The sequence below is a fragment of the Cnephaeus nilssonii genome, assembly GCF_951640355.1.
Source record: "Cnephaeus nilssonii genome assembly, chromosome: 19".
In the NCBI taxonomy this organism is placed as follows: Eukaryota; Metazoa; Chordata; class Mammalia; order Chiroptera; family Vespertilionidae; genus Cnephaeus; species Cnephaeus nilssonii.
This window is the reverse complement of record NC_137090.1, coordinates 29268138-29280592: the sequence shown is the minus strand read 5'-3', so window position 1 is coordinate 29280592 and position 12455 is coordinate 29268138. Positions and strand designations below refer to the sequence as shown.

Genomic DNA, 12455 nt, shown 5'->3' with positions numbered 1-12455 from the left:
TGGGGAAGAAATAGACTAGGTAGTAGGATATTTTAGATTTATAAGCACAAGTTTATGTTTCTGGTAAAATTGTCAATAATAAAAATAGTTATAACTCTGTGTACAGATATAAAGCCTAAACATGGCTGAGCAAATCTGACATTTTATCTTATCTATATTCTTCTGTAAATAGTAGCATTTCCTTCTGTATCACCGCAACATTATTCTAGCATGAGCTACTTATTACTCTGATCACATGTACCACCTATTAGTATGAGAAATCATGTATCCAAACAGCACATTGTGGTTTTTCTTTTTGTAATTGAGCTATGACCAGTTATGGTCTTCATAGTTAATCATATTGTGTTCTACTTGTGCTGTGTAAACTTGAACTATAGAATAGGTATCTGACCTTACTTATCCTGCCATTCTTCCATTAATTACAACCTAAGGCAAGAAAATGAAGCATATTTGATGTTTACCCTAAGAAATCCAAGGGCCTTTTTCCAGATTACTCCCTTCCCCCAAGATTCAGGGTGCATCTTCACCCGGTACCACCATCATAGTGAGCACCCGTACTGGTGGCATGTTGGGGTGCAGGGATTTGTTGAGAAGCACGGGTCTAAGCCCCCTGCCCACTACCACAGCCAGGCTGCTAGCAGGAGCTGTGTGTGTGGTTAGTCGCATTCTTCTGTAGAAGCAGGGTTCCCGGGTCTGAAAAATGATCGTTTCCCAAAGCCAAGCATTTGCCAGCAAAACATTAATGTATGACTTAAAGAAACTTACATCAAATGTATTCCCTGCTTTCCCTATGGCGAATTATTAGTAAGAGAAACACATACCAGCACGATACCAGTAATACATCAAGGCCCTAGCCATTTTGGCTTAGTGGATAGAGCGTCGACCTGTGGACCGAAGGGTCCCGGGTTTGATTTCACTCAAGGGTATGTACCTTGGTTGCAGGCTCCTCCCCAGCCCCGGGCCCTGGTTGGGACATGTGCAGGAGGCAACCAATTGATGTGTTTCTCTCACACCGATATTTCTCTCTGTCTTTTCCTCTGTGTTCCGCTCTCTCTAAAAATCAATGGAAAAATATCCTTATGTGAGGATAAAAAGGAAAAGAAAGTGTTTTTAAAACACCTATTTTCAATGTATGTCAGGTGTCTGGCACACAATAGTGAAATAATGTTTTCCCTCCCTTCCCTTAAGGGTAATAACAGCAATCAGAAGTCAAAGATAGGGGTTGTCAGTTTCTTGTGCACTTTGGGATCAAAAAGAACCTTTGAAATAACACTTTGAAATTTTTGCTCAATATCAGTAGCTGTTCTGATAGAATATTCAAGTGGGTGCTCTAATAAGTCACCTAGTGTACATCTTTGCTTCACAGGTAAAAAACCTGAAGCCTGCCTAGGTTGACCTGATTCCCCACCCCTCACTCCAGTAGCCTTTGAGGAATGCGGGCCTCTCCCTCCAGGGCAGGACTCTGCTCTCCAGCCCCACCGGCCAGCCTCGGAGCTGTCCGCTAAGCGGTGCTGGACTGCCCAAAACAGCCTTGCTTGTGGCGGAGGAATTCAAGCTTCGTTGCACGGAAATTTGCGTCGATGGGGCGTTTGACCATACCTTACTTTTTAAGGCATTAGTTGTGGTTGTTTCCCAGTTATCTCATGGACATTTTGGGTTTTCCTAGGACGTCATAGGTATTTCTTGTTTTCCTTCGGATTCCCCAGAGAAACCACACAGACAGGTAGGAATTTGGGAAACTCTTAAGCAAACACTCCAAAGAATGCTTATGCCAAAGGGGCATATTTGGGGATGGCATATCTTGACCCCCTTCAAAATGAATGAGTAGTCTGTGTACAAAGGATTCTACAGTCAAACATGTTTTTAAAATTCTGTTAAAGTTTATTTACATAGGACTTCCCCAAACCTTTCATATGCTAATGTGCATCGTGAATCACCAAAAAGGAATCGCAGTAAGCAGCTTTCCCAAACTCACTAAGAATGGAACCCCTTTTTCAGGGAGCATGTCAAAGGCCCTGTGTCCCAGAATTCATTTGGAACTCTTCAGGAATGAATGTTAGGATGCACCTTTGGCTGGTGCTTTCTAATAACCGTTATGATCTGAGTTTTTTTGAGTGACCTAAGGAAGCATTCAGAATTGAGATCATGTGTAAGCACCTGCAGCAGAGGTGTGCTGGGGTATTTTTTTAAGGAGTGCTGCATGTTTAGATGCTGGGCATAAAGGGAGAAAAGTCAGCACATTGGTGACACAAGGTAAAAGCCCGGCTGTGCCTGACCAGATGGTGAGCCACTTCGACATTAGATGGAGGTGGGTCTGGGGCTGACAAGGTGGTACACAACTTCAGACAAATTTGAAACGTCCCCAGACACCTCATTGGATCTTCTCAAATGCCCAAACACTTGACCAGAACCCTGTAGTTCTGGGTCAAGAAGCAACTTTGAGAAAGCCTTCAACCGAGAGATTTTGACTATGAATTATCTGTTTGGTACCTCCTTTTTAAAGAAAACAGACCAAACTACAGGCAGTCCTCGGGTTACGTCGGACTCGATGTACGCTGTTTCGTGGTTACGTCGCCATCTCCCATTTATTTATATTTTTTTAAAAAAGTTTCGTCATTTCGACGTATGTACATATGTGTTTTATGTTTTTTTATTATTTATTTACCATAAGTAAAGGTCAGGAATTGTTATCTTTCTTTTAAATTATTTTACTGTTTCACTTCATTACTGCTGTGTATGTGCTCCATGTGAGTGACGTAGGTGCTTATGTAGGTGGGTTCCGACTTACAGAGAAAATTGCGTTATTTTGTGCTATAGGAACGGATCTCCAACATAACCCGAGGACCTACTGTATAAAGAAAGCAGCCTCTTTGGTACAACTCCACTGAGGGTTAGCTTTTGAGCAAGGCTGACTCCCGAAGGGCCCATCAGATTGACCTGACCTGTTGGCTGGAGTAATTTTCGTTTCATTTGTCTTCAAAACAGTTGTAATTTGGGTGCTGCTAGGGTTCGTGTTGAACGGGGCTTCTGACTGTAATTGACCAAGAGGTTCAATTGCTTCTTGAAGTTACAGTTACCAGAGGGTTGTCAGCTATGGCATCATCATAAAAAAGAAGCCATTAATGGGCAACAGTTGTATGCACTAAAGAATTGCTAGGCTAATGGGTCTGGACAAGGCCACATAGAAAATGTATGAGTCCTAAATGAAGGTTCACAGGGCAGCTGACTCGGCAAGTAAGCCTACCAGATCCAGGTGAAGCAGCTCAGGGGTGGGCGTTTCTAAATTGCATTCCACGAAGCGCGCGCACGCGCATGCACACACGCGTGTGCGCACACACAGAGTTAAGTCCACCAGCAGGACTTTTAAGGATCAAGCTCACATGCGCTTTGCTTTTTTTTTTGTTGCTGTTGTGGGGCGGGGGGGGGGGGGGGTTGTCTCTGTCTTTATTTTAATGATTTTAATTTGTTGATTGACTAAAGATTTGGTCGTTTCATTACTTCTTAATTTTCCCCTATATTATCTCAAAATGCTATTTCTATCTATAAAACTAAGGAATAGCATGTCAAGAATTATGCTAAGAACCTACCAATTATATCCACTGGATTTTATTTTCTTCTCAGTACATATTAAATGAGGAGTGAGGGGAAAACATGGAGAACTAGAAAAAAGGAGAGCTGGCCTGTGTTTATTTCGGAGACTAAACTGAAGATATGTAATTGACCTACTTCTTCATAGAGTGTAAACTAGAATCCTTCATCTCTTGCAAAGTACATCTTGTACTTTAATGACTGCCAGATGTGGCTTTGCCGTGCCTGACCACGGAGGAAGTGTGCACCAGGGGAAAGCATGGCAGGGTTAAGACGGCACTATGAAACCTCTGGTTAAACATGACAGACGGTATTTACTGCCACTCCCTCTCAGAAACCCTCACTGAGCAGAAGGGGTAAGAACTGGAGAAACCCTCAAGGACAGATGGAACCACGGTGGAAACAGCAGCAGACAAGAGGCATCTGCCTGCTTTGGGAAGCAAATGGGTGTGTGGTTAGTTACTCTCCCAAGCAGGTGGAGAAGCTGAAATCCAAGTGCCTGCAGAGAAGGCAGACGAGAGAGCCAGTTCACCTGACCACAGGGCTCTGGAAAGACTCGGGAGTGGGAGGGACTCGGTAGGGGTGAGGAGTAGAGATAAAGCTACAGGTTCATGCCCTGGCCAGCTGGCTCAGTTGGTTAAAATATTGTCCCATACACCAGTGGTCGGCAAACTCATTAGTCTACAGAGCGGCAGATCGACCACTGCCATACACCAAAAGGTTGCAGGTTGGATTCCTGGTCAGAGCACATAACTAGGTTATAGGTTCGATCCCAGGTCAGAGCGCGTATGGAAGGTGACTGATCAATGTTTCTCTCTCACATTGATGGCTCTCTCTCTCTCTCTCTCTCTCTCTCTCTCTAACAACCAATAAAAAAGGCATATCCTCGGGTGAGGATTTAAAAAAAATAAAACTGCAGGTTCACAAAATTCCTTTCTCCCAAATTTCCTGAAAATTAACAAAAATGGAAAAATACAAAACATGTCATCAACCCTGAAACCAAAAAGAGAGCTCAACTTTATACCATAAACTTTGAGACGTGTCATCCAAAAAATAAAAACTGGACCGATTGAAAGAAGGTGCTAAAAAAAATCAATATGTTCGCCAAAGAAAAGACTGGGACACGGAGAAGTACAAGGAGGGAATTCTGAGAAGCCTCGCTGCTTTTCAGGGCTCTGGCTTTTAGTATAAAGATACACCAGAGGGAAGACTCACTGGGAATAAGCCATACCTCCACTAGGGAACCTTTCTTCCATCAAGAAGTCGTCTTCCCTTAGGCAAGAAAAGTCAAGGAAGTTTACCATCTTTCCTGCCTCTGATGCATCAGTACATGGGCAAGGAACAGGGGACACATCTGCTGGGAATAATTATTACAGCCAAACCTAGAGAAAGCTCCACAAGACAAAGCAAAAAGAATGTCAGGAGCCTACGCTACCCCCAGGCAGGGGCGCAGACCTCTGGTGCACTCCTTTTATTTGTATCAGGGAAGGAACTCAATGACCCCTGAGCCCCAGCTCTCTCTTCACTCTGCGCAGCTGAAAGATGGGATGAGGCATATTAATCATGGACATCCCATCCATGTGATCTGTGGAAGAATAAAATCAGATCCAATCGGACACTATTTGGGGTAGATGGAATGCTGAGAAGGAAAGATTTCAGGTCATACTGACATATGACTAAGGCAGAAAAATTCCGCATATACCAAAGGAGACAAAAATTCAAATACTCATAACAACCAATGCATAGAGTGTTCCAGCTCCCCACCAGGCACTGTTTGGTGTGCATTATCTCCTTTAGTCCTTACAATAGCATTACAAGGTAAGCATCATTTTCATCCTCATATTTATAGATAAGAAAGCTAGGTTAGGAGCTTGCCCAAGTTAAACCAGCTGGTAAGAGTGAGGTCAGGACTTGAACACAGGCAGTCTGAGTCCAGGGTCTCTTCTCATCTGCTCTGCTCTTCTCCGCCACGAATCACACAACATTCTAGGCACCTGCTTTGTACTCTCAGATTAAAGAGAGTAGAAATTCGCTGGCCACACACCCTTTCTTGAAAGCTCCTGGAGGGAGGAAAACCAAGAAAAAGAAAAACTTGCGCTCAGGAATCAGGAATCCAACAGGAAGAGTGCAGTGGCCTGAAGAGGAATGTGAAAGGGAAAGGTTCGATTGATGGGCTTGACAATTGGAAAAATTATTGATTATTTGATGAGTCTGTTAGAGCATTTGGCAACAGTAGGTATCCTATATAATGAAAGGGTAATATGCAAATTGACTCTAAGGCAGAACGACCAGTCGCTATGACGCGCACTGACCACCAGGGGGCAGATGCTCAATGCAGGAGCTGCCCCCTGGTGGTCAGTGCACTCCCACGGGGGGAGTTCTGCTCAGCCACAAGCCAGGTTGACAACTGTGAGAATTTTCGTGCACCGGGCCTCTAGTGTAGTAAATAAAGCAGACTTTTAAAATAAGACAGCTGTTAAAGACAAGTTAAAACAAATTTCCCTGACATAGTAATGAGAGGGTAGTCCTATTATACAGTGGTGAATCAAATTAATATGGAATATGAATATCGTATTTAAGTTATACTATATAACACAATAAAGTAAACACTGTCGACTTTAAAATTTTAAATGTACTTATTATGGGGATGATAAAGGAGAGGTTCGAGTGATGGCGAGAGAGCTACATCACCAACTTCTGTAATTTGGGTATGTCTGAAAGGATCAACCAAGAAATAATAGTGTGCGTGATATTAGTAAATACCAGGAGACGCGGTTAAAGTTGTTTGGGTGGAATGGGACTTCAGCGTGGGGTTAGGTGGGCAAGGGGAAGAGCTACTGTCTTTTTTTTCTTTTTTTTTTAGCATTTCTGTACTATTTGCTTTTTCAACTAGACTAAACAAAGAATACAGATGACATTTTAAAGGTTCAAAAGAACAACAACTATGCCTTAAAAAGCACTTATAAAAATTTTTTTCCCAAATTGCTAAAGCATCTAACCAAAAACATTTTAATAAGAAGCTCTATAAAACACTTCTTGGAAATTAAATATTGGTTTCCTCTATAGATGTAGCTCCAGGGAGTCTTAATTTCCTTCCTCTTAAAAGAAAGGCAACAAACAGTGTGAAACTTTAAAAATGTGTTTTCTTTAAGAAATTGAATCACAGACGTCCACCCTGTAATTGTATTCTTTTGGTTTTTCTAGATACTAAAGAAGGAACCTTTATTTTAGTGCCTGGGTGGAGGCGTAACAAAGCCATTTGTAGGATGGATTCAGCTACAGAGCAGGGGGCCCTTTTGACTAAAAAGGGTTTCTGTACCGAGGCCACAGAGTGAGTTTCCATTGCCCCATTGTCTATATATTCTGTTTCTATGTGAACGCGAGGTTCCTACCACGGATTGCTCCTAGGCATGTTTTCCTTCCACATCATGGTTTTCCTGGACCTGTTGGTTCCTCTTTGGGGTCCCCTGATGACCTCCTCGCATGTAGTATGCAAACAGATCTATTGTGCAGCAGGCTGAAAAGGGAGAACTTTGCAAACACATGGTGCCAATTTAAGAGTCTGCACCAAGAGACTCAAGATGACTGAATAAAAGAGGCATTGCACGATTTTTTCTGAGAGAAACTGGTGGGCACAGTTGGGGATTTAAGAAGAAATAAAAGAAACCTGAAGGAATCTGGGGAACCCATCTGGTGGGCTTAGAACTAGAGGTTGCAAATCTTGGACTTAAGAGGCCAGAGACAGGCAGGGGAATAACACCCTCAGCCTGAGAATTGGGATGGTCGTTTAAGAAGCAGCAGTAAATAACTGGAACATGATGGTGGTGTATACAAGGAGTTTATTGTCAAAGAAAGCAGTTAGAGTCGTTGGAGTGTTGCGGACTGTAGTAGCAGAAAGGAGAAGAAGGGTTTGTACTGGAAATACTGTGGAAGCAAGACTTGGGGTGGTGGTGGAAAGCATATATAGGGAAAGAGCCATTGATGAAGATTACACTAGCTTTCTCTTTGCTTGAGAGACTGAGAAGGATGGGAACCTAAAAAATATGTAAGTATCTCTGCCTGGCTGGTGTGGCTCATTGTTGAAACATTGACCCATGAACCAGGAGATCACAGTTCAATTGCCAGTCAGGGCACATTCTCGGATTGTGGGCTTGATCCCCTCCAGGGGGTGTGCCGGAGGCAGCTGATCAGTGACTCTCTCTCATTATTGATGTTTCTATCCCTGTCTCCCTCTCCCTTCCTCTCTCTGAAATCAATAAAAATATATTTTAAATATATATATATATATACACACACACACACACACACACACACACTAATAAAAGGGTAATATGCTAATTAGACTCGGAGACCTTCTGGACAAAGCCATGGTGGTAAGGCCAAGGCAGAGGCAGTTAGGGGCGATCAGGCCGGCAGGGGAGGGCATTTGGAGGCGATCAGGCCAGCAGGGGGGTGGGGGCAGTTAGAGGTGAGCAGGCCAGCAGGAGGGGCAGTTGGGGGCAATCAGGCAGGCAGGTGAGTGGTTAGGAGCCAACAGTCCTGGCTAGCAAGAGGGATGTCCCAGATTGGATAGGGTGCAGGCCGGGCTTAGGGACACCCCCTCGTGTGCACGAATTTCGTGCACTAGGCCACTAATATATATATATATATCTCCGACTTCCCCATGCTTAAATAAAGCTGGCATTGAACCCTCGCCGGGTAACTCAGTTGGTTAGAGCATCATTCCCATATGCCAAGGTTGTGGGTTTGGTCTCTAGTCAGGGCACACACAAAAATCAACCAATGAATGCATAAATAAGTGGGAGAGCCAATCGGGGTGTGTGTGTGTGTGTGTGTGTGTGTGTGTGTGTGTGTGTGTCTCTCTCTCCCTCCCTCTCTCTCTCTATATATATATGTATATATGTATATATACGTATGTATATACATATATACATACATATGTATGTATATATGTATATATACATACATATATATGTATGTATGTATATATACACACATATATCTATACATACATATCCACACACACACAAACATACACACACATATATCCCCTCCCTCTCTCTCCCTTCCTCTCTGTCTGAAAATTAAAAAGCTGGCATTGAGACATTTATATATTGTCTGATTTCCGAGCACTAAAAAGATTTTAACAATGATTCATATGGTATTGGTCATCTGTTTTGTTTTATGTTTTTTGTTTTCTAAATACGTTTTTATTGATTTCGGAGAGGAAGGAAGAGGGAGAGAGAGAGAGAGAGAAACATCACTGATGAGAGATATTGGTCATCTGTTTTGCCCTTCCTGCAGGAATACATCTAAATCCTAGGGGGTTTACACAGCACCTGGAGAGGGGCTGCCCAGGCTGCGTGTACGTCAGTTTGTAAATGCAGTGTGGTATTACCCTAGTGGCCAGTGTACATGATCTGTGTGAAGCCAGGCTTCATAAGAGAACTACAGATGTTGATGGCTTTTGGTTTTCTGACTCATCTTGTTCCCTTTCAACATGCTTAAAAACGTTTATCCAAAGACATTTGTAGTTCGTCGTTCTTCTTCTCATGACCATAACGTTAAAACAGGACTCTGCTTCAAACTCAGCACGCACTCCAGTGTAGACAGCAGTGCCCAGGTAGACAGCTGGACCAAAATGACGGGCCCGACTCCCCACCGCCACCTGTTGGTGGCTGGCAGAATTGACATGCTTTGGCTCCAGCTGATTTGGGTGGCACGTGCAAGGTCTCCAGTTGAGTTTATAAGCAGAGGAGCGTCTATGATTTCAAAGCGACCTACTACTCAGGCAGCCAGCAACACGTTTCTTTTTCTCTCCTCTGTCGTGAAGGTGTGGCGGGGCACGCTGGCCCGCATGCGGTACAAGAGGACCAAGGCAGCCCTGACCATCATCAGATACTACCGGCACTACAAGGTGAAGTCCTACATCCACGAGGTGGCCCGGCGCTTCCACGGCGTCAAGACCATGAGAGACCACGGGAAGCACGTGAAGTGGCCAACCCCTCCCAAAGTTCTTCGCCGCTTCGAGGAGGCCCTACAGGCCATTTTTAATAGGTAAGAACTTGTTCGTATGTGCTGCCTCCGTTTATGGCAGCACACTTAAGGTGTCATATCAAAATCACAGTTCTTCGACCAGGAGACTGGCTCAGCTATTTGCTGTATGAACATGTCTCCAGTTTTGTAGACTTCGATTTCTCAAGGCATCTGTTCCCCTCTCAAAATAGCAGAACTGTCCATTGATTTTTTTTTCTTCCTGTAGCCATATAGACAGCAGCATGCTGCCTCCCCTGGATCAAGCCATATTGAAGATGTTATTGGCATCCAGACTCTACTTTCTTCTAGTAGCAAAAAAATAGCTGGTAAAATCACCGCAAATAACCCACACTAGGATTTCTGTCCATCCTTTCTGCGCAGCGGTTGTCTGTCCTGCATACCTTAAACTCACGAGGAGTTTATAATACATGCCACTGCCCAAGCCCCACCTCCAGAAATACCTGTCTAATGGAGCTGGGGAGTGGGTGCCCAAACAGAGGTCCTTTTTAAAGTTTCCCAGGAGATTTTAAATTACAAGGGAGGAAACAACTGTTTTAGAGCACGCAGTATTTTTTTAAATAAACAAGCATCTATGTAAACTGTGATACCTTTCCATGCGATCTTCATTTTTTTTTTATAAACTGCCCTGAATCTGAGTGTTTAGTTATTTATAACTCCTTGCTCCTGATTGTTTGAGCTTATTTGTTGCCAGTGTGCACCAGATACATTTAGCTTTGTCTTATGTGCAGCTGTCTAGTCCCATAAGCTAAGCTAATGGTCCTCAAATGTGGTCATTTGGTGGCATGATGATCCACATGGAACACTGAAGTCATTGAGAGATAGGATGTAAATTGGTGGCAGATGTCAGAAGATAAAGAAAATGCATGGGAAGAAAATTTTATATTACGTATCTCATTTGCTTTCAAAGAAAAAGAATGACTGCTCATAAAAAGAAAAAAATCAAACAGTGCAGATTTATTGAAAGCAAAAGTACCTAAATTCTCAGGTGTAATACTATCAATGTTAGTTGTAGTCTTGGCAGCCTTTTTAATGCACAGGTAAGTGTTTTATCATGAATTGTACTCTCTGCAACCTGCATTTTTTACATAATCTAAACGTAATTAAGTGATACATGAATACATGCTCATTTTTTAAAAAGTGAAATAACATAAAAATATAGAGGATATAAAGTTGAAATCCTTCACACCTCCTCTTGTCTCTCCCCATTTTATTTCTTTCCCCTGAAATAACCACTCATTAACAATTAGTTTATATCCTTCTAAACCTTTGTCCTTGCATTTACAAACACACGCGTGTAAGAGACAGCATGAGATAATGGTTAGGAACACAAACCCTGGAGCCTGGGTTCATATTCTAGCTCTGCCACTGAAGAGCTGTGTAACCTTGGGCAAATTAGTTAACCTCCCTGTGCCTCAACTTCCTTATCTGTAAAAAGACTGTAGCAATAGTACCTGCTCATAGGGTTGTTGAAAGAATTTTAAGTAAATACGTATATATAGCATCTGCTCATACTATGAGTGCATATGCATCTGGAGTCACATATAATTTGGAATTTTTTCCTGCTTTTGCACAAGCGAGATTATAAGTATGGTTATATGACTTGACTCAGAAATAAGTCTTGAAGACCTGTGCATGACAAAAAATAAAGATCTGAGTAATATTTTCAATGGATGCAAAGAATTATTGGTTTCGATTATGTGGCTCTGTGGCCTGTACAGTCTTCCTTAGATTTTGAGCTTTTAGGTATGGCCTACAATTGATTAGTTTTTGTAAAATTTAGTGGCAATATACACTCAGCACCTGCTGTGCCACAGGCACTGACCTATGGTCCAGGTACATGGTGACAGACAGCCAAGATGCAAAAGACAGTCCCAGGCATCTTAGGACTTGCAGTCAAAGAGCGTTTTGAGAAGACTGCGCCTGCTCAGTTTATTGACTTGTTCTTTCTCTCTCTCTTTCTCTCTGTCTCTCTCTCTCTCTTCTTTCTCTCTGTCTCTCTCTGTGTTTCTCTCTCTCTCTCTCTCTCTCTCTCTCTCTCTCTCTCTCTCTCAGTGTTGCTAGTTGTATTAATCAGTCCAAAAGCAAACTTTTTCTGTAAAGAGCCAGATAGTGTATATTTTGGAGGCATGTTACTGTTTTTAGGGTAGCATGCAAGCAGTCTGGGTTCATCCTACTTAATGGCAGCTTCTTGGGTTTGAGAATGAATGGTCTTGTGTTTCTGCAGTTGAATACATTGTGTTTATTTATTCGTAGATGGCGAGCATCTCAGCTTATCAAGACCATCCCTGCTTCAGACCTGCCCCAGGTCAGGGCAAAGGTTGCGGCCATGGAGATGCTGAAGGGTCAAAGGGCTGACCTAGGGCTCCAAAGGGCCTGGGAGGGCAACTATCTTGCTTCGGTAAGTGCAGGAGAACTAAGTGGGTTCACTCCTGCTCCCTTAACAAAAAAAAAAAAGAAGAAGAAGAAGAAGAATTTTTCTCCAAGAATTTATAGAAAAACTGACAACTTCAGAAACTAAATCCTATGAGCAACACTAAACTAAAAGTTTTATTGCTTCCAAGTGTACAACAGCTGACGTTTCCCCCATGTTAAAAAGGGTGTTCTGTCTTCTGTCTGTGTGTATTAGGTGCACGCTATGCCATGGCTCTGACCATTTAAACCTTCCCTTGCATAACTCAGCAACTGTTTTTAACCATCACCTTTATATCAGTTATTCCCAAAGCTCTGTTTCATCCTCTCTCCGATCCCTTATTTTAAATTTTTACTGCTAGAGGACCTTTGTTGTTAAAACAGCCTTTTAGTAGCTTAGA

General features: G+C 42.7%; 1 protein-coding gene across 1 annotated transcript in view; it reads left to right on the top strand.

Annotated features, from left to right (window-relative positions):
- MYO1D (myosin ID) overlaps positions 1-12455 on the top strand; it is a 268509-nt gene that overhangs the window by 147871 nt on the left and 108183 nt on the right. Inside the window, exons 17-18 of the mRNA XM_079797859.1 lie at positions 9422-9645; positions 11899-12043. Of these exons, the coding sequence (XP_079653985.1) occupies positions 9422-9645; positions 11899-12043 (369 nt within the window). The remainder of the gene's footprint in view (positions 1-9421; positions 9646-11898; positions 12044-12455) is intronic.